The sequence below is a fragment of the Telopea speciosissima genome, chromosome 5, assembly GCF_018873765.1.
Source record: "Telopea speciosissima isolate NSW1024214 ecotype Mountain lineage chromosome 5, Tspe_v1, whole genome shotgun sequence".
In the NCBI taxonomy this organism is placed as follows: domain Eukaryota; kingdom Viridiplantae; phylum Streptophyta; class Magnoliopsida; order Proteales; family Proteaceae; genus Telopea; species Telopea speciosissima.
In genome coordinates this window covers 10,827,704-10,854,519 of record NC_057920.1, presented here as the reverse complement: position 1 = coordinate 10,854,519, position 26,816 = coordinate 10,827,704, and the positions used below count along the sequence as shown (strand labels likewise).

Genomic DNA, 26,816 nt, shown 5'->3' with positions numbered 1-26,816 from the left:
GAGGCAATAAAGATTTCGACGATCATCTTAACGACATCATCATCACCTATAGCATTTTTTACTCTGTCGATGATTAGTTGCAGTAAATTGAGTTTCTAAACGTGAGAAACAGGGGAGCTTGGGATTCATTTATCTTGAGTGTGTGGATCAAATCTTGTATTCGCTCTTGGTTGATCTATAAAGGGTTGTTCTTGAAGCTATAGGTTCATGTTTGTATTGAAGAAGCAGGAAAAAAAGTTGGAAAATGAATATTCCTCTGTTTCCGGTTGATCTTCGGCAGAACATCGGAGTTTTTATCGCCTCAATTCGATCTACTTCCAATTGAAGATGATGGTAAATAATTGGAATCTCGTTCTTCTCTTGGTGATATTTGTTCTGGCGTCAGCAGCTGCTCACGCCTCATCTTGCAACCAATCCTGCCGCAACAACCCGAGGAATCGAGTCCCCTTCCCTTTTGGATTCTCAGAGGGTTGTCAAATCAGTCTAAATTGCAGCGGAGACGGTGAAATCTTCATCGGCGATTTCCCAGTACAGAGCGTAATCACGGACAGTATCGTGGTCACAATACCAGTTCAATGCAACCGTTCAATCGAACACCTAAAGCAGCTCTTCAGTCAGAACTACGCGCTGACATGGAAGAATGAGCTTTTATTGTATCAGTGTCACCCGCAATTCTCCGGTTGTTTGATATCTCCAACGCTGGTGGAGTCTTATTTTAACATGAAAACATGCAAACCAAAGAACGAGAATTTAAGCTGCCTAGCGAAAGGAGGCAATAGTGCTGGTTTCATGACTTTCGATTACGTGAATCAAAGCAACTGTGGGCTCTTGTTCTCAGCGATCGCCGTTCATTCGAATTTGACTTCGTCGGTTTCGATGCAGTTACAGACGGTCGAGCTGGGGTGGTGGCTAGAAGGGCAGTGTAGCCAATGTTCTCCGAATGCCAATTGTACTCAAATTACATCTCCGTATAACGGAAAGTCAGGATTCCGGTGCCGCTGCAATGACGGCTTCGAAGGAGATGGTTTCAAGGCTGGACTTGGTTGCCGCAAAGGTAATTTTCCGGTCGTCGGATTTCACTTTCACCTGCCATTTTTTTTTTTTATTATTTTTTTTATGAAAGGAATGGACTTAAAGGGTGTAGTGGTCATTTCATTTATTCTCTGGAAAAGTCGAAAATGCTCTTGGAAATAGAGTAGAAACGGGAGAATTTTGGCACTCACACAGTTACTGTTTGTCAAAAGTACTGAATGAGAGAAGGGATTTGTCAACAGTCTGAAAATCTCATGGGAATTCCTGCGGGTTTTGTTTGCCTATGAAGTCAAGTCTGAAGTCTGAACAAGTAGAAGCTATAGAAATGTAAATATGTAATAATGTCCGCCGCGAATATAGCTCGTGGCAGCTTCAGCTTCAGCTTCCTTTCCTCCGCAAAATTTCTAATTACTAGGTTTGTTTGTCTCTGACGATTTCTTGAGCAGCCAAAGAAAAGAAAGAAGCACACCGAAAAGTTAAACCTACCCTATCTGGGTAGTAGTTTCTTGGAATTCAAGTTGCACTAGTTTTAGTTTATTGCACTTGTCTCTACTAACCATTTCTCTTTTAAACTTGAAACAGTTTCTTCCAATTGCAACCCTTCGAAGTACATGTCTGGTCAATGTGGTGGAACCACAAGAGTTGCTGTTCTGGTGGGAGGTATATTCTTCTTCTTCAGTAAATAGCTATTTATTTGATTACTTACATTTAGACTATCTTAATGTCTTGGCACTCTTGCATTCCTTCCTAGTACTGTGAACCCTGCAAGTAAATCTTTACAACAAGATGGCATGTTGATTACATCCTCTCTCTGAACTCCACCTTCCATGATATACATTTTGTTTTCAACTACATAGAGAAGCTAATGCACCAGCTTATATGCTTGCACCTTCAGAATTTGTAAATGAGGATATGTTTTGTACAGATGCCTTACCCACCTCTACCCCTGGGGTTAGCTTGCAAATAAAGAAGCATTTTAGAATGAATAGGCTCCAGGTTTTGTAAATTAAGTTATTCTAACTGATGGTACTCTCTAGCAGTGACTGTTTGTTTGAGTCAACTTGGCTTTTCTTGAGTTGTCTCACAGTTTCTCAAGTTTTTGTTGAGATGGCATTGCTCAGTTCTATGAGGCAGATTGGCTTTCTTTTTGTTCTTCCAGACGGGGCCAATGAATAATAGCATCATTTGAGGTCTTTTAACTAATTATCTTCGATTTGTATTCCTTCCTTAAATGTCTCACCGTCTTTGGAGATCAAATTTTGAGGGGTCATTTTTGTACTCTGGTTTTGAGGAGTCATTTCTGTATTCTGGTTTTTAAATGTCTCACAAAAGAGGACCATTTAGCATGTCTTAGATGTCTGCTGTAAATTTATCGCAGTTTTTCCCATCAAATATTTATAAGTATGCAAGAAAGGGAGGGGGGGGGGGGGGAGTGTGTTCAATTTCTTTAGCTGTGATGGGCCAAACTGGTATGTACATTGGATTGTGTTCAGTTATCTCAAGATTCCCTCAAGTTTGCTGTCCTCTGTTTTAGAAATGTATATATGACAACTCATGTCTAAGAAGAAAACATAAATTATCTGTTCAGAGTCTAGGCAATGCATGTACCTTAAATAGCAAACAACTGCCTTTTCTTTCCCCTTTTTTTTTAAAAAAAAAATTAGTCTTAAATATTTTTCTATCATGATTTGCATCCCTAAATATGAAAGATCTCTTTTCTCAGGCCTTGTTGCTGGAGCCTGTATAATGGCTGGTCTAGCTGTTATTTGCTACTTTGTCCGACAACAGTCCACTTTTCTCAAAACCCGAAAGAGCACAAAACGCTTACTTTCTGATGTTGCGGGGAACTGTAGCATCCCTTTTTATCCATACAAGGAAATTGAGAAAGCCACAAATGGTTTCGAGGAAAAACAAAGGCTAGGAACTGGTGCCTATGGAACAGTTTATGCAGGAAAACTCCACAATGAAGAGTGGGTTGCCATTAAAAAGATCAGACACCGAGACACTGATGGTATTGAGCAGGTCATGAACGAAATCAAGCTTCTTTCATCTGTTAGCCATCCAAATCTAGTCCGTCTCTTGGGTTGCTGCATAGAGAGAGGTGAACAGATCCTTGTTTATGAATACATGCCAAATGGAACTCTATCTCAGCATCTACAGAGGGAGAGAGGCAATGGTCTTCCTTGGACAATTCGCCTCACCATTGCCACTGAAACTGCTCAAGCCATCGCCCATCTCCACTCCGCCATTTACCCGCCAATATACCACAGGGATATTAAATCCAGTAACATCCTATTAGACTATAATTTCAACTCGAAAGTAGCTGACTTTGGTCTTTCCAGACTAGGTATGACAGAGGATTCCCACATCTCCACAGCTCCACAAGGGACGCCGGGGTATCTTGATCCTCAATACCATCAGAACTTCCACCTTTCTGATAAAAGTGATGTTTACAGCTTTGGGGTTGTTCTTGTGGAGATTATTACTGCTTTGAAAGTGGTGGACTTCTCTCGGCCTCACAGTGAAGTGAATTTGGCTGCACTTGCTATTGAAAAGATTGGGAAGGGTTGTATTGATGAGATAATAGACCCGTTCCTTGAGCCACATACGGATGCTTGGACACTTTCATCTGTGCACAAGATGGCGGAGTTGGCTTTCAGATGTCTAGCATTTCATAGGGATATGAGGCCTTCTATGATGGAAGTTGCTGCTGAGCTAGAGCGCATCAGGCTTAGTGGATGGGACCCTCTCGAAGAGGGCATCTCCGTCGAGTCGTCAAGTGCATCCACTTGCTCATCACCTCACAATGGAAGTGAAAAGTCTCTGGGAGTAAGAATTGAAAAGGTCCGTTCAGGGAGTAGGAGACTGCTAGTGCCACAGAAGGGTGACTCTGTATTACAGATTGAGGTGAAGGATAGCTCTCCTGTTTCTGTGCAGGATCCATGGGCCAGTGGACAGAGCTCCCCTTCTACCAACAGTTTATTGGTTCATGTAATACACTAAGGTAAAAGCTGCTTTTTTGTGTCATAGCAGCATGCAGCATTACCACACCTTATGAATCTCTCTCTTTCTCTCATATTTGTGCATCCTAGTTAGAAATTGTGATTATCTCCCTCCATTCTTATCTGAAATATGGAGGGTATAGAGTGAAACAATGTAGAAGCCAGCATTAAACAAGTGAAGGGTATATAGAAAAAGAATGTACAGAGGAATTGCTGAAATCTCTCTCTCAAAACTGCATGCTGTTCTTCATTTTCTGTTATTTTTGGGGGATGGGGGTTGGAAAAGCACTCTTGCAGAAAACTTGTTCAAATATTAGTGTAATGAATACATCCTCTTTCTCCGTAAGGCAGCTAATTAGCTTTAACATCATAATAAGCCACATTGTTGCAGAGAACTCCTGTTTAGGAACAAAATAGTAATGGTGGAGTTATGTTCAAGAAGCTTCCTGCTGTCAACAGTCTCTTTACTGAACTGCCACAATGGATCAAGGTAGTCACCTAAGCATCATGAAGCAAATTAGCAACAATATGGAAGAACTGAGCACAACACCTTCCATGATGACTTGGTGAAGAGCATAAGTTTGGCAAAAGCCAAATTCTAAGGAATGTTTTCTACACTCACTTGCATTATGAGTTCCTCCAGAATCTCAAAATAACAGTTGCGAAAGCTCCCAAACAGCCTGAACAAAATTACAGAACAGTAGGTGCTTGGGAGTCTCTTCTTTTGAACTGCACGCGAGGATGGAAACATTGAGAGAAATCCAGGCATTAGCTTTGAAATGACCAATTATTCTTAAAAACACGATCTTGTGCAGTGTAGATTTGGATGAAAGAATCTTCCTTCATGAAAGTGCAGCTTTAGACAGATATAAGTAAGAAGAACCATTTTCTGCTCTTAGTGATTGTAATGTTTGAAATCAATGAATTCTTTAGATTACCATGAAGCCCTCACCTTATTCAACTAAACATATGCATCTAGGGACACCAACCAACCGCACAGGCACTCACAGAAAGTGCAGGTCGAAAATGCTCCTAGCTAGGCAATCAGATTTACTTCCATTACACACCATAGTTGTTTACTTGTTTAGGCACCATAGCCTTTAAGCATGAAACCTCATCACTGCCTGGATTCTCTCTGCCAGGCAATTTAGGCCAGGGAAAAATTAAGAAGGAACAGAGTGTGAGATAGAAAAGTCGAAGTACTTCTAATAGATAATCTATAGAACAGTTGATAAAGGCTGTTTACTATCAAAAGCAGGAAAAGGAAATTCAAACTAAATTTGAAGCCACAAGTATTCTCTCAATGCAATATCATGTTTTTATTGCTAATATCTACTTGTCTGGTGGAGCCATCCACCCTATTTCCTTGTAAAACCCCTCTATCATGTGCAGTCAAAAATTTTTCCTGGAATTCTGCTCTTTTATTAAATGAATTTATCTATTCCTCCTCTCCCCCCCCCCCCCCACCCCCAAAAAAAAAAAATTTGTTGATAATGGTCAATCCATTATGTGATGGACAAAATGAGAGAATTTTTTTTGTTACAAATCTATGCACCTTCAAATGGAATCTTTGGTGTGCATGCATTAGAATTCATTATCAATCTTTTGGTCATACATGTCCTTTTAACAATATCTTTAAATGATCTCAAATTCATGAGAATTACCATCAAATTGTTTTAGGGTCATTATGATGTTCAAATATCAAAATTTGTCATCAAGGAGTCAAAGAGTCATGCTCCATTACTCTTGCCCTATCATTTTCTTTTTATTATAATTGCACATGGTTTTCATTGAAAAATAAATAAAAATATCATGAGGTGACAAAATTAGCTATAATGATTTTGTTGGAATAATATATGTGGCAACTACACTAATAAACAATAATAGTGTAATAGACATTGATATTTTGAGAATAGCCCTCCCCCACACCCCCACTTTGTGTTTATTACTTTTTTTATCTTTTTGTAACATCATTTATTTTTTATCTATTTATCTACGAAATATAAATTCTGTAATTCTTATTATAAAAAATAACGAGAAAAATAATATAGGATGTTATATCGCAATTTGATTTATTTTTAAATTTTTTTTTTGAGTTAATGATAAAATAAAGAAGAAAATATTTTTATAGAAAACCTATCATTTAAAATTCCCAAACAAAGCTTCAATGCAGAGAAAGGGTATAAAAAATAAAAACAATCTTCAATTAGGATTATTCTCTCATGTTTTTTCAATGCTATAATTTAAAGATATGTAAGCTATAATTATCATCACACATGTTACAAGGACATTATCTTGCCTTTCAAACATATAGTTTTGTTATGTTCTGGGAAACCACAGGGAATATGATGACAACAAATTAATTTTTTTTGCCAAATATCTCAACCTATAAGCTCATTAAAATATTAACCTCATTGCCCCTGGATATTTGAAATATAAAATATACAATGCTTGATACCCTAAAATTGAATGCAATAACAATAAATGTAAGTTTGAAAATCTTAAATTTCTCTGTCATGTGTTGTTTTTAGCCACGAGAATGAATAACATAATCATAAATAATTTGTTTTATTTATTTTGTATTACCCAAAAGGCTTTCTATAAATCTATTTATGTATGACCATTGGATAGGTATGGAATAGTTTGGATTGGATATTTGCCAAATTTCAAATATAAAATCGATGATATACCCATTGTATATTCAATTATACATTTTTTTTGCATGTATAAAATTTTATTTTACACATAGTCAATTCAATTAGGGTTGAAACTTAAGATAACATTGGTGTACCAATGTCCTAGCCTTCTCCAAAATTAAGGGTGTCAAAACTAAACCGAAACCGAATACTGAACCCAAAACTAAGTCTAATAAATTCGGTTTGGTTTCGGTTTTGGTATATGAGCATTTAATTCGGTTCGGTTCAATTTTGATTTCACTTCAAAAAGCATTGGTTTGAACCGAAACCAAACAGAATACCACACTTAAATTCAAAACCCTATAACTTTTTTTTTAATAGTGTTGCCTTTCCTTTTGCAACTATAATTTTGATGTGTTTCTCTTACTGTATTGATGGGTAAACTAAAAGATAATATTGAAAATAGAGAACTCACTTGATTCTCATTTATTTATTAATATTTCTGGTTCCTTTAAGGTTTGGTGTGCATTTTATTTATACAAATGGAGTTTCTTGAGAACACATTAAAGCAACAACAATTGACAGCCTAGCAGAATGGAACTGTATTGGAGAACCGAATTGAAACCGTATTAGAATCGGAACCGAACTGAGCAGGTTCGGATTGGATTTCCACTTCCAGAACTGAATCAATTTTTGGTTCGATTTCGGTTCACATCATCAAGGCATGAAACCGAACCAAATGACCGAAACCAAACCGATTAACACCCTTACGTAAAATATGACAAATGACAGATATAGGCACACAGGGGGAGTATGGAGGAAACAATTGCTTAACTTTTTTTCTTTCCTAATGAATAACTGTTTATTTTTTAAACAATGTTACTTCAACCCTTCTATTCCCAAATTTATTTAGAAAAATCTTAGGTTGTGCTTGGTATGTAATATTGGAATAAATTCTAGGTTCAAAACTCATTCTGAAATCCGATTCTTCTCTATTTTCTCGCTTTAGAATGTATATTAGATTCAGAACTTATTCTGAGAATGCGTACTAAAAAAAGTTTTTGGTTTGGGAACCTAACCAATTTATTCTTTTGGATCACCAAGAAACACCAAAATATGAGGCGAGTGATTTTGTGTACGAGCCTTTTAGTAATCAGAATCTTCGTAAATAGGGGTGGGTTTTGGTTTTTTGAGGGGTGTTTTATCCTCCCCATCAAAGGGTTTCCTGTATGACCGTGTAGATCACGCATGAGGTCCTTTATACAATAATGAAGCTTGCAAAATTTGAAAGCTGGTACAATCCGGGGATGAGCTTCAAGCCCAATCGTAAAAGATTTGGCAGTTGGAGTCTAGCGTAAGTCCAAGTAAGGTCGAGAGTTCGACCCTCCTAACCCCCCCCCCTCCCTTTCTAGAAATAGTAATTGTAATACAATAGTGTAGTAATAGTAATAAATGTGATCCAGTGGGCCCCTTCTGCCCCTAATGAGTCCTTGTCCACCCATGGTGTGGGACCTAGCACCCAAAAAAAAAAGAGGGGGGGGGGGGGGGAAACCTTCCCCTAAACACTTGTAATCCTAGTGTGGATATTGAAAGAAAATAAAATTTACTTCTATATATCTTCATTCCTCATAGTGATTTCTTCCAAGGTGGATGGATATTCTCTGACCACTTCAGCTTAGCCTCTTCGTGCCACCTTAAGCAAGATAGCAAGAAGGAACTTTTGAAGTATAATATCTTGGCAAAAAAAAACCAATCCTAAGAATCTAAAAAACTATTGTATTCTCTTTTTTCCTCTCACGTATGGGGGCTATCCAGATGAATCAAAGAACTCCAACTGTTTGGAATATGGATTGCCTTATGGGTCAAATCTATCGGCCCAATATGATTGGATTTATCAAGTTTGGATGAGCCATATGGGTCGACCCATGAATGAATAACTTGGCCCATATCTACTTCCTTTAATAGCAAGTAAACTTTTAGTCTTCTAATTACACTTCAGGAGAGGGATGGGTATGCTAGCGGTATACAGTAAGCACCCTTTGTGTCTAAACTTTTATTTTGCACGTAGCCTATTCAATTAGGGTTGAAACTTGAGATAACATTAGTGTACCATTTTTCTTGCAAGAAACAATTGCCTAACCTTTTTTTTTTGGTTTCTGGTGAATTAGTCTTAACTTTTTTTCAATAAACAATGCTACTTCAGAATTTCTATTCCCAAATTTATCCCGCTAAATCTTAGGTAGTGCTTGTTATGCAGTCTCAAAATAAATTCTAGGTTCATAACGTATTCTAAAATCCAATTCTTCTCTATTTTTTCGTTTTAGAATGTATTTTAGATCCAGAACTTATTCCGAGAATACATACTAAACAAAGTCTTAGGTTTGAGAACCTAAACCAATTTATTCTTTTGTATCTTCAAGAAACACCCAAATATGAGGGGAGGGGATTTGTATAACCACCTTTGCAAATCAAAAACTTCGTAAATAGGAGCGGATTTTGGTATTTTAAGGGGTCTTATCTCCGCCTAAGGGTTTCAAGTATGACCATGTACCATGCACGACCGTACATGAAACCCTTTATTTATTTATTTTCTTTAAAGGAGGGGGAGGGAACTGGGGAGGGAGAAGGTAACAGCCAGGAGACTCGAACTCGAGAGCTCCTGGTGAGCATGGGCATGAAGCGCACCACAGCTCACCAATTACGCTACGCAACTGTTGTTAACTGTACATGAAACCTTTTGCTAAATTTTTTTTTATCGATTATGTTGATAGAGTAGATCACGGATGAGGTCCTTTATATGATAATGAAGTTTCTAAAATTTAAAAGCTAAGTCTAGGGAAGGTCGAGAGGTCGACCCTCCTCCTCCCCCCTCCCCCGAAAATTATCTCCTTCAGTTCTCTGCCTGGCCGAATTCCCCAGTTCCTCTAATAGGGTGGTGGACCCAACCCAGGCAAAATGTTTGGACAGGAGCAGGGTGGTCATTTCAGCCCCCATTGTTAGAGGAATTCTGGAACTGGAGGAGATAAAGATTCCCCCCTTCCACTTTCTTGAAATAGTAATATAGTACAGTAATGGAGCAATAAGTAAGGCCCAGTAGGCCCTTGCTGTCTTGCTCTCTTTTGAAGTATAATATCTTGACAAAACAAAGAAATCCTAAGAATCTAGAAAACTATTGTATTCTCTCCTTTTTTCTGTCACGTATGGGGCTATCCAGATGAATCAAATAATTCAAACTCTGCACCAAAAAATAAAAAATAAAAAATAAAATAAAATAATTCAAACTGTTTGGAATATGGATTACCTGATGGGTCATATTTGTCGGCCCAATACAATTGGATTTATCAAGTTGGATGAGCCATATGGGCCGACCCATGAATGAATAACTTGGCCCATATCTACTTCCTTTAATAGCAAGTGAGCTTTTAATCTTCTAAATATATTTCGGGAGAGGGAAGGGTATGCTAGCAGTACAATACCATAAGCTAGCACCCTTTGTGTCTATCTCTCTCCTCTTCCCTTTGAAATGACTCTCTTATCCCTCAAAGGGAGGAAGAGAGAGAGACACATAGAGTATTAGTTTACAGTATACCGCTAGCATACTCATTCCCACACTTTTATCTCTTTTTCAAACCCCAACAATAAGGGGTCACACACAACACATCAGGTAGAGAGACACAAGAGAGAGAGAGAGAGAGAGAGAGAGAGAGTTTGGTTTATTTTTTTACTAATTATCTAATTTATGTTCTTCCCAGTGAGATCATGTGTGAGAATTGACCTTTGTGCTTCCATCTGGTTGTGCATTAGAGAGTATTGAACCATATGTTGTGTTTAGTATGTATTCTAGGTTGATTTCACATTCTCAAACGATAAAAATAACTATTTTTATTATTCGAGAATGTAAAATCGACTTAAAATGCATACCAAACACTGCCATAGTGTGAAACCATAATGTTGCTCGTAGTATGGTTTCACTCCAACTAGGATTTAAAAACACAGAACCCAGATCCAGATAGGTTCTGACTAATTTCAATTCTTTATTACAAAACTATGCCCCCATCAAATGAAATCTTTGGTCCAAGCATATCCAATATAACAATATTTATTATTACTCTTTGATCAAACATATATTCTTTACAATATCTTTATAAGATCTCAAGTTGTAGCTGTTTTTTACCAAAAACAAATAAAAAATTGTAGTTGTTAAGGAGTCATGCTTCGTTGCTCATCATTTTCTTTGTGTTATAATTGCACATGCTTTTCTTTGAAAATTAAATTAAAAATGTCACATGGTACAAGATGACAAAATAAGCTACAATGATTTTAATTATTGAATTAATAAAAAATAGTTCCATAGCTTTTGTGAGTTGTGAATCTTGTGACAGCAATTAACTAACTACAATAATAGACAATAATAATTTGGGATTAGCTCTTCCCCCCTTCCCCACCCTACCTATGGGTTTAAGTCTTCGGTCTAAAACGCATTTTGAAACTCGATTTCTCTCTATTTTCTTGCTTCAGAATGTGTTCTACTCAACCCAAAATTTATTTCGAAAATGCATATCAAACATTACATTGGGTTTGGAAAGCTAGACCCGTTTATTCTTTTGGATCACGAAAAAACACCTAAATATGAAAGAAATTTTGTTGATTATGTTGGTAAGAGTAGATCACGCATGAGGTCCTTTATACAATATTGAAGCTTCCATAATTGGATGGATATTCTATGACAACTTTAGCTTGCCTCTTCTTGCTACTTTCATGCTAGAGCAAGACAGCCGAAAAACAAAAAAATGGGAATGTTAGGGCCCAATTGGGCTAGACAAGGACCTATTGGGCCACACTTATTACTAGATTACTATATTACTACTATTTTAAGAAGGTTGGGGTCTAGGAGGGTTGAAGTCTCAACCTTTCTAGAACTTAAGGGTGTCAATTTAGAATCGAAACCAAAATGACTGTTTAAAACAGAAATAAAACGGTTTGATTTTATTTTCTAAAGTTGGAATCTATCTTTAAGTCGATTCGGTTTTTAATTTCATGATTAAAATCGTTGAACCAAATCAAATTATCTATATTCAAACCAAATAAGGAATCGGGTATAATTGTTTTTTTTATTTAATATTTCAATCAAATGATGATGATATATTCTATTTCCTTTTAATGTTCAGAAAAGTTTTTTTTAATTTTTTGGTCGAGGAATGTTCAGAAAAGTTTGGTGGACTATGAACCCTGACAAATAAGGATTTAAATATGACCTAAATTGAATATGAAACCAAATTAAAACCAAATCGAATTGGTTTGATTTTTTTGTTTTGAAACATGTTCTTATTCTAAGTTCAATCTTGATTTCTATATTTTATATCTTGAACCCACATAAAATCAAGCTGAATAATCGAAACAAAACGGATAGAAACCCTTACCTAGATTTACACTAGACTCAACTGTCGCCTACCACCATGGTTTGAGGTATCAGTATCAGATCGACCGATATGATCGATTTATATCGGTATTGATCTCGATCGATCCTGTATTGATGGATCGATACAAACAGGGATAAAAAAAATTTAAAGAAAAATTTTTGATGAAAAAAACCCGATTTAGACCAAAACAACCTATCCGAATCGATATCGCCAAAAACCAATATCGCTCTACAGATACCAATACCGATACTGATTATTAAAACCCTGCCTGCCATTGAGCTAAAAGCTCATCCCGTCAAGAAGGAACTTTTGTAGTAGAAATCTTGGCAAAACAAAGCAATCCTAAGAATCTAAAAAGTTGTCGTCGTACCAACAATTGCTTAGCTCAGTTGGTGAGCCGTGGTGCGCTTCATGCCCATGCTCACCAAGAGGTCTCGAGTTTGAGTCTCTTGGCTGGTATCTTATCCCCTCCCCGGTTCGATCCCCCCCGCCCCTTCTATCAACTATATATATAAAAGCTCCCAATTAACCAAAAAAAAAAGTTGTCGTCGTCGTCGTATTCTCCTCCTACCGGCTACCCAGATGAATGAAATAATCCATACTGTTTGGAATATGGATTACCTGATGCGTCAAATCTGTCTGTCCGGATACATTCGGGTTTATCCAGTTGGATAAGCCATATGGGGCCGACCTATGGATGGATAACCGGGTCCATATCTACTTGCTTTAATAGCAAATAATAGAATTTTATTTTATTTTGGGGAAAGTTTTCATACACGGTGGTGTGTATGTGAGGGTGGGAGTTTCAAGGCATCAATTAATGGGTGGGGGTTTATGATTTTTCCAACTCTTTGTGAGAGAGGACACGACCGTGCATGCTTACACGGCCGTGTATGAAAACTTCCCCCTTTTTCTAAATACAATTAGTCTTCTACATTGACTACTTTTATTCATAACCCAACAAATTTTTTTTTTTGGGTAGTCATAAGTCATAATCCAAACAATGAGGGGGTTATATATACAACCTAGGGGTGAAACAGGGCCAGGTTGGGCCGGGTTTTTCAAAACTGTAGCCCAACCCTAATTGATCTTGATTGACCTTATTTTTGTGACTCTAGGATTGGTCGATATAGATATCAACACCAATATAGGAAGATTGTATACATCGATATCAATAGGGTAAATCAATCCAATACCAATATTTGAAATCATGAGAGAGAAAAAGATTTTAGCTTCTCCTTAACCATTGACCACAAGGGCAAAGCATTACGAGTATGCCAAAGGCTCTAGGGATTTTGGGTTATCTTTCAATTTTCTTTTGTGAAAATGAACTTTGTCCACGAGCATGTGCCCTATACCTAGACGGAGAGATGGGTGAAATAATCGCCCCACCCCCATGAAAAGTGTAGATACTATCTCTATTGATGCTTCCACTTGTGTTTTTATTGCAGAGGGCCACACTCCCTGACAGAGAAGACTCTCTTTTATGCTCTTCCATGTGAGATCTTGTGTGAGAATTGATCTATGTACTTTCTTCTAGTTGAGCAGTAAAGATATGTAGTATAGAACCATAATGTTGCCCATAGTGTGATTTCACTTCAACCTAGGGTCTAAAAACATGGAATTGGATCGGAATTAGTCTAAATCGACCTTGAAATTAGTGTGTAGATCCATAACACTAGTTTTTGTACAAAGATCGACCTGATTCGGATTTTTAAATCCCTATTTTAACCATTGGAATCTCATGGCCATGATCGATGCTTCGCTGATTGATCACCATGTTTGTGATTCTACCGCACATAATCGGTCCAGATTTGAATCATTGCACAATTGCTGACATAGAGGAATGTTGACATAAACTCATGCCAGGTTGCATGGTGCCAACATCTAGGCATATGAAGGGCAAAATGACTACCCCATCCATACGAAATGAAAAATCTCATTCCTGATGGATTCTCTTACACGATACTCTCATTGGCCGACCCTTATTGCTGGTGCAAGAGCCCTGCAACGTGATAGAGATCCTCCTCCCAAAAATTGTTTGGCTGGGTTCTTTGCGGTGTCAGCTGTCGACCTGACACATTAACCCTCCTTCTTTTATCAATTTGGATCCTTTACTGCCGCCTGTTCGACCTGCGCTGTGCTGCGCAGACACAACAAGACGTGCAATTACTGTCTGAACCCTGCCCGAGTGCTTTGCCTGAGTAGGGGTAAGGCGATAATTGTGCACCTTGCTTTATCTGCACAGCACAACACAAAACGGACAAACCGCAATAGAGGATCTGGATCCCTCCTTTATTGGGCTTGGGACCGACAACAAACAATGGCGGAGTTTCAAGAATTATATAATGAGATCTAAATTTCTTTGAAAGTTGACGGTCATTTTATTCACGTGCGTTTTTTATATGTCCTTAGCTTTTTATATGGTGTACGTTGGAGAACAAACGTAGTGGTGCACGTGGTCGCCAAATTGACATTCCATGAAGGTCCCTTTTGTTTTAGTGGCGACTGATCATCATCATCCACTAAAGAGCTCTCCTTTAAAAGTTAAAAGTATCAAAGAATTTAGTTTGTCTCTAGGGAGGCGTGCACCCAGGGTGCTGTCAGGGGGCATCCAGCGGTTGAGCTGTACCGTATACATCTCGAGTAACCCCCCTAAATGCCAAGGATTCGGCTCCTCTCCAGGGACCCCAGCATCCAGGGAGTGCCTAGAGAGGCATCTCACAACGCTGGGCTGCTGGGCACGTGGGGATGTGTGCTTAGCACCCATCCTGATGAACCCAGTACCGTTGGATCCTCCCTGGGCATTGGGCTCCCTGGAGATGAGCCCCATGCAAATGCCAACGCCTGTGCTCTCATTGACTGTTGTGCGCATGTGACCCCAATGCTCCCCTAGAGAGAACGCTACTCCTAACTTTATTTATTTCTCTAGTTTAGGTATGTTATGGTATGACCTGTAGATCATTAAACTCTTCTTTGCAAGAGCTATCAATTAAGATCTAATTTTAAATAATTGAGATAAACACCCCAGCAATAATGGAACAATTGACAATATTTTGATTTCGTACGGTAAAGAATAAATCTATTCTAACAAGGAATCAGTAGTTGAGACTAATTTTCAGTTGAGGGACTAAATTATATTAAGGATGTAGGCCACTGGCTAGCAAATGCTGATTCTATTTTTTTTTGGGGAGAGTTTTCATACACAGTCGTGTATGCGCACGATCGTATTTTCAACTGTTGGATAAACATGATCATGTATAATATATGATTCCTCATTCCCATTCAACGGTTGAAGACACGATCGTGCACCATACACGGCCATACAAGAAAAAATGTGGCGTAGGGTCATCAATTTGTCCAAGAAATATAAGTAAAAAATCCACCAAAGATCACTCTCTCCTTAATCCTTTTAATAATTTCCAATTTATTTTGGTTTTTTTCTTTTTTTTAAATCGATGTTGACTAATCCAATTAAAGTCCATCCCACCTTCAAAAGGGTGGCGTGGTATCACGATTTGTTCCAATCACTACATATAGCTGATCATGATATTTAAATAAACAAATAAATAAAAAAGGCAAAAGATTAGGCATTTTTTTTTTTTTGGTAAACTTTTCATGTTTCCAATTATTGTAGGCCCCACCTAAAAATTAACTAGAATGAATTTATGAAAATCAACTTGAACAATTTGATCAATAAAATAATCTATATATTTATTTTCTTCATTATTTGAAGAGCCATGATTTTCCCAAAGGTAAGTATAAGAAGAAATTTGCGCATTACAACTAGTGAAGGGTTGGAAAATGGTATCATCCATATGGGGTCTACATAGGCCTATATGGTCAAAATACTAGAGAGAAATGTCAGTGTCCCACTATTTATTATAGAGCACGAATCAAATCTACTACGTGATCCGACCTTGGGACCTGATCTATACCCAATGGAATCCAGTGACATGATCCGAGCTCTATTATATGACTAGGGAGGGAATAAGAGAATCTCCATAAGAACACTGTAACAATTTTTTCTTAATAAAATATAAATAAAAAAAGATATTAGAAGTTCTTGTGTGCCCATTAATTTACTAAAAGGAGACTAATAGTTGCCATGGTACTCATTTTCATGTTTGGAGCATAGTTGGAAAAATCAAGTTTTTCAACTTGACTCGCCTTTCTCAAAATCCGGTGATTCGGACGAGTCAAACCTGATTAAGGCGAGTCATGTTTTTTTAATTGTTAAACACATTTAATAACCAATAATATACATAATACCGAGATTGGACATAACCTTTGAATTTTTTCATTATTAAAAATTAATTGAGAAACATTAAATATTTCATTCTCAAAAAGAATCAAAGCATCATTATTAGTATTTAACTATTTATTATTAAATGTGAATAAATACATTAATACACTCATATTTCGGGAAAACGCATTAACATATAAACCAGTCCACCTTGGGGCAAGACCTTTGGTCTTTATGCTTAGGGAAGGGAATTGCATTTAGCTTACTAATAATTGATAATATTTATTATGATAAATCTATACATTTATCTATGCAAAAAATCCAGCCTTTGTATTGAAATCTTACAAAATGTCCATTAGTATAGAAAGAGTTTTAATCGGACTCATTGAATTTCGTGACTCGGGCATAAATACCGAGTCTAGTTATTTTTAACATTGATCGAGTCTACATGAGTCATGATCAGGTTTTTCAATTTTTGACTTGATTTGAGTGACTCACCCGAGTCAAAACCTGATTTTCCAACTATGATTTGGAAGAGGAAGATAAACTAGAAATGCTAGTGTATCCTAGCCTCAGTAACTCATCCTTAAAAACTAGCCATTAAGAGAATGATGCCCAAGTGCTCAAATATTTACATGAGACCACTCACATTCAAAATGAGATTATTCCTTTCGCATCAAACCCAGTACAGTTTGTGATTATTTGGACCAGAAAATAGTCTGATAAATAACAAAATAACAAAATATATTAAAAGAAAAAAAGAAAAATTAAACAGTCGAGGCTTGCCGTCCTTTCCTAATTACTAGGGAGGGCCTGGGACCATCCCTTACACCATCTTTGATCTAAAAAAAATCCTCTCCAATTCCTAAAAATACAGTGCGATGACCTTGACACCTCAATCGAAGTTGAGAACTCAACACCTGATAGACGCAACAACCAAAAATACCGAACTTGATAAGAAACCAAAAGAAAGGGAAAAAAAAACTTAATCGAATCCCTCCATGATGTAACCAAGAACAATAACGATGGTGCTGAATTTTGTTGTTGGGAGGTCAGTGCCACTGACCGACTGACGCTTCACTGTTGGGGACATTTAAAACAACGATCGCATGGCCCAGCAATTCAATGAACCTCCACTTTTTTTCTCAGTTATCTTCTTCTTTCTTCTTTATTCTACAATGGAGACATGAAAGTCAAGGTCACCAATTCCCCAAAATAACCCAAAAACCCAATACTGTATTTCAGAGACAGTTGCAGACTTGACAGTCACCACCCCTCCCCCAGACCCCACTCCCCAAAGAAGAAAATAATAAGGGATAAGATTAAAAGATTATAAAGAAAGAAAGAAAGAGAAAGCTCGCCGGCGAATCATCGCCGGTGCTTATTTGTTCATCAGAAACTGGCCTTCTTAACCGAAGTTAATTTAACGGAAGAACCCAAAGGTGAAGACCCAACCTCAATCTCGAATGAATCATATTGCATGAAAAGCTCCACCACAAGCAGCCGCGCCACCAACACCACGAAGTTCTTTCCGGCGCATTGCTTGTTTTCCAGAGTTGGGTTCTCTGTTTCAGGCCCGTTGGACCAGAGCACGTGGTTCAATAGCTTCTCCCCTTCATCCCCGATAAACCTCTCCGGCACGAACTCTTCCGCTCTATCAAATATCTTTGGGTCTTTCGTCGCGAATGGTTGGAATCCAAACAGCATCTCCCCTTCCTTCACCTTGAAAGCTGCGTCATGGCTTTCGATCACCAAATCCTTCTTCGCCTTCCCGTACTGCATAGCAACAGGAGGTTCGATCCGGAGAGTTTCGTACACCACCGATTTCATCAGTGGCATCTGCTCCATCGCCTTCATCGTTACTGTCCCATTGTTGGATCGGACGGCCGTTCGGATCTCCTCTGCTAAGCGTTTATGAATGTTCACGCCTGCGCGGCCGATAAACTTGAGTATGCTGGGGAACAAGATCTTCATCCCGCCGAAGGAATTAAAGCAAGTGGCAAAAATGAGGTTATGGCAGGCTTCCTCTCTCTGAATTCCCATTTTCTCCCCTTCGTCCAGGATCGAAACCGATGCTTCGTAGAAGAAATCGTAGAGCTTTTTGTAATCGGCCTTGATGAGGGCTGGAGGGAGAGGGAAAGTGTGAAGGAGTAGGTCTTCCGCGGGTTGGGGTAGTCCTAGTGTGAAAAGAGGGCCAAGCTGAAACAAAATCCATTTGCCGATCAGAGTCGGACCGTCGTTGCCGAGTTTAGTGTCGGGCGGATTCACCCCATAGAAGGCACGAGCTAGGAAATTGAAGCAGGCCTCTTCGTTTGGGGTACCGAAATCGGCTTTACCCTTGGCGGCGAGCTCGCTCTCGAGAGTCTCAAAGAGGTTAGTGAAGGTGGAGTGGAACTCAGGAATGACCTTGTCGCGGCTGGACTGAAGAAGGAAGAAAAGGAGCTTCTTGAGCTTAGCGTGATTGGGCTCAGAAGGGTCGAGGTAAGAGAGGATTCGGTAACCGCCAGTAAATTCGGTGGAGGGCATGTAGGTTCCGGTGAAGAGATCTTTCTTCTCGACCTTAGAAGTGTCGAAGAGGACCGGAAAACTCTTGCCATCGAGGAGAACGATGACGTTAGGGTTTTTAGCGATGAAGGGACCAGGTGGCATGTTAGCACGAAACACAGTTGACTGGTACTTCAGGAGACGAGACTTGAAGAATTCGTCGCGTCCTTGGTTGTAAAAGTAGTCCGATCGATCTTTCAAGGGACCGATGACTGGCAGACCATAGTCTCCAGGGATTTCACGAATCGGAAGAGTGGAGGTTACTGCCGTTGACGACGGTGGAGAAGGAGGAGCGGCAGCCGTAGATGGTCTCTCGGAGATAGAGGCGGAGATCGGCCGGACGGAGAAGCGTAAGTTGGGGATAGGTCTATTGATTGGTGTATGAAGGTAATGGTGATGGATTGGTAGAGGAGTTGTTGGCGATCCCTTCTGGCCATTCAACTGGAATTGCAGAGAAAGGGAAAGAGCCATTTTTGGGTCTGCTTCTGAGTGATGGAATGGAACGGAATGGATCAGATCAAAGGAGAGTGGAGAGTTGTTTATAAATCTTCTTTACAGTACCTGATGTTATTATTTATGATTCAAAAGTAATCAATTCAATTCGCTTTCCCCACTTTCTCACTTGATGACTTCTATTTATCTACGAGGACAGCCAGAAAGGCCCGGCAATGGACGGAGACGGATTGGACGGAAAGGTCAGAAATGAGAATTTTATTTTAAAGACTGAAAGAAAGGGGGGGAAAGTCGTGAAAGGTGTGCGAATTGGCGATATCTGATCGTCATCTTTTGAGTTTTACTTTCCATATTTTTTAGACGCTCTAGATTCTCGGATTTCTATGCGTCGAACTCTGATAAGGTCCACGTATGTGGTCCATCCTTGGGACCTGATCTGTTCTCACATGGAATCTACTGTCTCCTCTGCGGGCCCTTTTGATTCTATATGGGCATAGATTAGATCCCAACTCCCAAGGTTCACGTGCGTGAACCTAATCTGTGGTCTAATCTCTCTGTCCATTATTTGGATGTCTCAACTGTAGAACAACTCACGTCCTCTGCTGTTACAGCACGGTGCTGTAGCGCATCATGCGGTGCAGCAGAGGCCATGTGTCACAACGGGCCTCATATGGTGTACATGGTCTTTGCTGCATAATTTTGGTATCGAAATCCATAAAAAGATATGGCTTGTACTCAGGCAGTGGGGTTTAGTCTCACATCGGGTGGACAGGATTAAGGATGTCAAAATGGAATCAAAATTGAATATCGGAATCGAAACCAATTTTTTAAGATCAAATCAAACTGCATCGTAGAAAAATGATCTGATTTTGATTTTATAGGTTCTCTTTTTGGATCGGTTTTGATCTGCATCGTAAAATCACGGTTCTAAACCGAATAAGAAACCGAAAAAATCGAATTGAAACCGATACCTCTTACTTGAATACTAATCCATACATGAATTGGATTAATTAATAATATAATAATTAATTTAATAAACATAATTATTACATCATATTTGAAACATAATAATAAACATAAGGAGCCAAGAATATGGGATTTGAAATTGTCCATTGATAAAGAGTGTCTAATTTATACAAGAATACTTACTATATTACAAAGGTCAATCACCCAATTGCCCCTAATTTACTCCTATGATTAGAATTGAAATCAATTAGTTTCCTATGATTGAGTAATGGAATCAATTAGCCTAGTTAGAAGATAAAAATGAAAGTTCATATGGTAAGACATAAAATAAGTAAAATGTCATGGGTTAACTATATATTATATTTGTTCAAAGAAATAGTTTGTTTATCATGTAATAGTGGAGAAGAAAAAAAAAAAAAAAAAAAAAAATACAATAGGAAAGAAAAAGAAGGGTGGGTGAAGATGAGAAGTTTTTTTTTTATCACATAGGCATGAGAAATATGATAGACCGAGAGAGAATAAGGAAACATGAGAATGTAAAGGCCTTGAAAATTGAGATTGTTTTCATTACTGTTTCTCAAAACGACACTACACAAATCGCCTGTAAGTCAGTTGTGAATCGGATAACGAAAACCGAATAGAAACCGCTAAAACCGGATTGCATGCAAAACGATTATGCTTTTGACTGATTTCTATTCGGTTCGATTTTGATTTCACTTTATCAAAATGTAAACCGCACCGTTTGACACCCTTAGATAGGGTGTGTGTTTGTCTTTACACTCCACGGCTTGAAAAGGTTGGGTAACTCTTTTGAGCTAGCAAAAAAATAGAAAAGGGTATCGAAAGGGAATTTTGGTCCTCGGAGGGAAATTTTTTATTTTATAGGTGTCAAAATCAATCTGAACCGGTTAGACTTAGGGAACCAATAAACCAAACCTAACAATGTCATTTTGGGATTTTTAGGAACCGGCGCATAATCAGAACTGGCTGGACCAAACTTTTAGACATACCAAAATAAAAAAATTATAATTATGATGTTTTTTTCATTATTTTCTTTTAATATACATGCAAAACCCAAACTAGATCATTAACAAAATATAATAATGAACCAATAAGAGTCTGTTAAGAAAACTCAATAAAAACCTGCGAAATTGATTTGGACCAATTTAAAACTGAACTGAATCGAACCGGTTGTCTGTTCAGATAGACCGATCCGATTTTGAAAACCTTGATGGTCATTTCAGTCAACACGGTCTTGGTCTTTCTGTAGACGGTGTCCTTAATAAAGATTAGTAAAACTGAAGATGGTTGGTATATGTCAATGACAAAGATTCGGAATCTACGGTTTTGATTTGGACTGAAGTTTGATAAAAGTCAACCAAATGATTTCTGAATGTTGACCGAAGCTAGGTAGATTAACATGTAAAACACATGTTCACGTGTAAGGATTTCCGGCGACGGCTCCTACAAAACATGCCTTTTGACTTCTCATTGTAAAGTTTGAGATGATTTAGAATTCCTCAGTTGGTATGGGAGGTTGAATATTTATATTGATCTATATAAGAGTTTTACATTAAATGTAATTTGATGGTTACTCAAGATTAGATGAGTACAAGAGCCGTTGCTATAGTTTAGGACTTAACTCGAGATAATCTTTGAGATGAATTATCGTTTGAGGACTCTACTTGTGATTTTGATGAGTTATCTTGAGTAGTTATACTTTCACACTCCTTCAAGCACAACGGGATTTCTTGAACTGTAAACTTGTCCCGAATTGGCTTGAACCGTGAGTGTGACAACGGCTTAATCATAACATTAGCCGTTTGATCTTGTGTACAGATAAAGCGAACATCTAGCACCTTTTTGGAGACCTTATTACGTACAAAGTGATAGTTAATTTCAACATGTTTTGTTCTGACATAAAGAATTGGATTGACCACCAAGTATGTGGCTTATATTTTATCGCACCAAATCAATGGTGAATTTATCAACTTGCAGCCTATATCATGAAGGATAAATTGAAGCCATATAAGTTCTGAAGCCGTATTGGCAAGCCCTTTATAGTTAGATATGCTAGATCTTGCAACCGTTGGTTGCTTTTTCGAGCTCCATGAGATTAGGTTTGGACCAAAATAAATGCAATACTCGCTTGTGGACTTCCCATCATCTGGGCATCCAGCCTAGTCTGCATCAGTGAAGCTGTAAGTTCAAATTTCGACATAGATCTTATGGCGATGCCATAATTTGTTGTGTCCTTTATATATAATAGAATGCGCTTCACTGCATCCAATAATCCAATGTTGGATTTTGCATGAATTGGCATACCTTGTTGATCGAAAAGGAGAGATTAGGGCGAGTCAACATCAAATACTGTAGGGCGCCAACTATACTGCGATATAGGGTTGCATCAAAGAATAATGGTCTAGTATCCTTTGCCAACTTTGATCCTGATGTAGACATTGGTGTGGAACATGGTTTACAATCTACCATATCAGTACGGTGGAGTAAGTCCTTCATATACTTGGTAGGTGTTAGAATAAAACCACTATAGCATCTATGGGCTTCGATCCCAAGAAAATAATTCAAGTTGCCCAAATCGGTAATTGCAAATTCAGTCCCCAATGTGGAAATTAGGGAAGATACCCAACTAGACTCGCTTCTTGTGAGTATGATATCATCAACATAGGCTAATATCATAAGCACTGGTGTATCATTTTTCTTAACAAACAAAGAAGAATCTGATTTTGAGATATGGAACCCAATCGTCAAAAGATAAGAGCTGAGATGATTATACTAGGCTCGTGGAACCTGTTTTAAACAATGGAGGGCTTTGCGGAGATAACAAATATGTTCCAGATGCCGTTGATTAACAAATCCCTGTGGTTGAGCCATATATACATCCTCAGTTAGGGTTCCATTTAAAAATGAATTTTGAACGTCTAACTGATGGATGCTTCATCCAAAAGTAACTGCAAGAGATAGTACTAGGCGTATAGTTGTGGGCTTCACCACTGGACTAAAGGTCTCTTCATAATCAAAATCATGCTCTTGATTATATTCCTTTGCGATGAGACGGGCTTTATACCGATCTATGGTTTCATCAGATTTGGTTTTAACCCTGTACACCCATTTGCAACCAACCACATTCATGCTTTATTTATGTGGAATCAATTCCCATGTCCCATTTCACACCAAAGCATTAAACTCAACAACCATTGCTTCGCCAATTTAAATCTTTAGTGGCTATGGTGAAGCAAGTGGGTTCAACGGGCAATGGATTGGGTAGATTCGGTAGGTCTGTGGAGTAAGCTTTTGGTTTGTAAATGTGACTCTTAGACCGAGTTTTCATGGGATGAGCGGAGGTTGTAGGTGGGACTGGAGGTGGCTCGGGTTCAGTTTGGGTAGTGGATATAGAATTCTGGTTTGTAGCAGAAACTGGTGGAATTTGTGTTGGTGATTCAAGCCGTGAAGCAACATGGGTACCTATCAGAATGATAGAATGACAAAGTGTGCCGAAGTGGGGGTAGTTACACTTTCACTGATGCGGTTTACATTTTGACAAAGTGAAATCAAAATCAAACCGGATATGAATCAATCAAAATTAGATTTTTTTTTATATAATCCGATTTTACGGGTTTTTATTATTCGATCCACAATCGATTTACATGCGGTTTATACTTTGGTTTTAGGAAACAATAATGAAGACAATCTTAGTTATTTTAAATCCTATATATTCCCGTGTTTCCCCATTCTTTTCCGAACTCCTTCACTCATCCTATTTTCCATATTTCTGTGATAATAAAAAATCATCCCATCTTCACCCATCCATTTTCTTCCCTGTTCACTATTTTCCTTTTTTTCCTTCTTCATTCTCACATGATAAACAAACTATTTCTTTCATTAGTTGACCTACCGTTTTCAATATGCATTTGAACATATATATATAATAGGTAGTCCCAAGATATTTTACTCAATGTTTCAAGTATGATGCAACAATTGTTGCTTATTAAATTAATTATTAATTTATTAGTTAACCTAATTGACGCATGGATTAGTATTCGAGTGAGAGATATCGATTTCTATTCAATTTTTGTCGGTTCCTATTCGATTTAGAACTATCAGTTTTATAGTGCAAATCAAAATTGAACCAGAAAGAAAAGCTATGAAATCAAAACAGATCATTTTTGTGTAGTGTGATTTGATTCAATTGCAAACGGTTAGTTCCAATTCTAATATTTAATTTTGGTTTCATTTTGGCACCTTTATATTAAGGACTAACACTCTTTAATCAATTTTAGGGAGAAGATTCCCTGAAAGACAATATGGCCAACCGAATGAAAGCATACATGGAAGCGTCAAGTGGGGCAATCATTTAGGCCATTTCTGTGTCTGGCACAAGCGCTACGTTCCCCCACAAAAGTCATATTCCCTTATTTGTCTTTGGAAGAAAGAGCAATAGCACAATATCCATGAAGCCATTTTTAAAGCATGGAGGGAGATATTTTGGTATCTACCATTGGATCTGATATATGTATAATTTAATAATTAAATACTAAAAATAAGTAGATTATGTTTCATGAATGGATATATATATATATAGGAAGATTATTTTAATAAATAACCAATATAGTGGGACCCACATCATCTTCTTCACCAACCCTATTTTCTTTTTAAACACCACCGCACCGCACCGCCCCGCCCCGCCCCCACCACCCCTTCGTCCCAACCCACCTTCTCCAACCGGCAACCGCAGACCACCCTCTATAACACTGCCCCACTTCTTAATAAATCCCAAGGCTAACCTCCCCCCCCCCCCCTCTTTTATATAATTTTAGGAGTTGGGATCAGCGCATATGGGGAGTAGTGGGAGCAGATCCCAACCCTCTATGGGCTATGGGACCCACCTTTGGGGTGTGGGACCCCATCCCATGGAGGATTCAGATCTGTCCCCACCGACCTCAAGTGGGGAACAGATCTAGACTCTAATTTTAGTTATTTCCTTTACTTTTTTTTTATTTTTTATGAAATAAAAATATATAAAACTAAGCAAAAGAAGGATACAGGGATATATGAGGATTATTATCTTCAAAGTTACTTCCTCTACTTATTTAAGCTAAAAGATGTTTGTCTAGTCCCTATCACATGGATTAACCCATGTATTGTCACGTAATGAACAATAATGTATCGCACTTTATTTTTTTCATTTGTAATGTGTTAGCTTTATATTTATCAACTTCATTAGGAGCATAGTCTCGTGGTTTTTTTCCATACATTCTAATATTCTATCAACTTGTTAAGTTCCAACACAAGTGATTATTCCATTGAAAACCTCTTTAATACAGGCCTCATGTCAATTATATCATAACCTAATTCAATCCTTTGCCTTTTTGTATTTTGGCATTCACATTTGTGTAGGAATGCATTCATTTGGAAATCCACACATCTTTTTTTTTGTAGTCTTATATTTTGTAAGTATTATTTTAATATTTGGATGATTCCATTTAGGATGAAATTTGACATTGAGATCGGAAACTAGGATCTATCTGTCTACAAAATTTGGACTCCATCTAACTTACCACATGATGTATATTTGTACTGTAAAGAAGGTTTCCCAAGTGGGCTACGAAGAAAACCTCTGTCCTTTCCCATATGAAGATATAAATGTTTGAAAGTTCAATTTTAGAAATTTGGTGCAATATCAATTGAAGCAATAAAATATGCAAAGATAAATGTTTCAACATGGTATTTCATACATGGCCCTTTTTTATTTTGTGGCTAAAATGCATGGCTCCTTTTATTTCCGTGTAAAAAGGTGGAAAGGAAAGTTTTTCTTGTAAAACTGGAATTTTTGCTATTTACTTTAATACAAAATGCCCTGAAAATTTTTATGAAAGAAATGTTTACATAAAAATACCATCTGCTGCGTGTAAACTTTTTCAATGAAACAAACAACGATATCCTTCCAGTAAAAATAAAAAGGACTATAGGGAAAATGGACCAAAATATTAACTCGTGGCTAATCCGAGTTGAGTGCTTCCCTTCCAACAATTCATTTGAATGAAGAACCCAAATACCCCCCTCCCCCAACCAAAAAAGGGTAGATCATCAAATAAGGATTACCTGATGGGTTGTGTAAATAACATTTTCTGTCATATCATAGGCTCCGTTTGATTGCAAAGAAAATTAAAGTGAAGGAAAATAAATTCTATCAAATCAAAAAATAAAATTTTTGTAATCATTATCCAAACAATATGATTATATAAATTACTTAAATTTCATAAATAAAAAAAAAAAACTTACCATATTTAATAAAGCAAAAGGTTTCATATGTGGTTGTGCATGTGCATCACTGCCATATATCAAGTGATCTCAAATTACTAGACACCTGCCCCCTATAAAATGAAGTTGATGGGTGTATTTAATGCATGTGCACAGCGGCACATGAATCCTTTGCCCATTTAGTAATAATAATTTTTTAATTTATTTTTTATTTTACTTTTCAAATCCAAAGAATTTA

At 37.8% G+C, this 26,816-nt stretch overlaps 2 protein-coding genes across 3 annotated transcripts; one reads left to right on the top strand and one right to left on the bottom strand.

Annotated features, from left to right (window-relative positions):
- Window positions 1-232: 232 nt before the first annotated feature.
- On the top strand, window positions 233-20,595 carry LOC122661857 (wall-associated receptor kinase-like 14). Of its 2 annotated transcripts, XR_006332929.1 has the most exons (4): window positions 233-1,054; window positions 1,615-1,692; window positions 2,756-4,133; window positions 20,582-20,595. XR_006332929.1 is itself a non-coding variant. In XM_043857367.1 (3 exons), the coding sequence occupies exons 1-3, from the start codon at window positions 328-330 to the stop codon at window positions 4,033-4,035; spliced, it is 2,085 nt and encodes a 694-aa protein (XP_043713302.1). In that variant the 5' UTR covers window positions 233-327; the 3' UTR covers window positions 4,036-4,253. The 2 variants fall into 2 exon arrangements, 1 of the variants encoding a protein (XP_043713302.1); XM_043857367.1 differs by lacking the exon at window positions 20,582-20,595 and having other exon boundaries at window positions 2,756-4,253.
- Window positions 17,684-19,351, bottom strand: LOC122662757 (allene oxide synthase 1, chloroplastic). The gene has a single exon (XM_043858478.1). The coding sequence runs from the start codon at window positions 19,349-19,351 to the stop codon at window positions 17,729-17,731; it is 1,623 nt and encodes a 540-aa protein (XP_043714413.1). The 3' UTR covers window positions 17,684-17,728.
- Window positions 20,596-26,816: the final 6,221 nt, after the last annotated feature.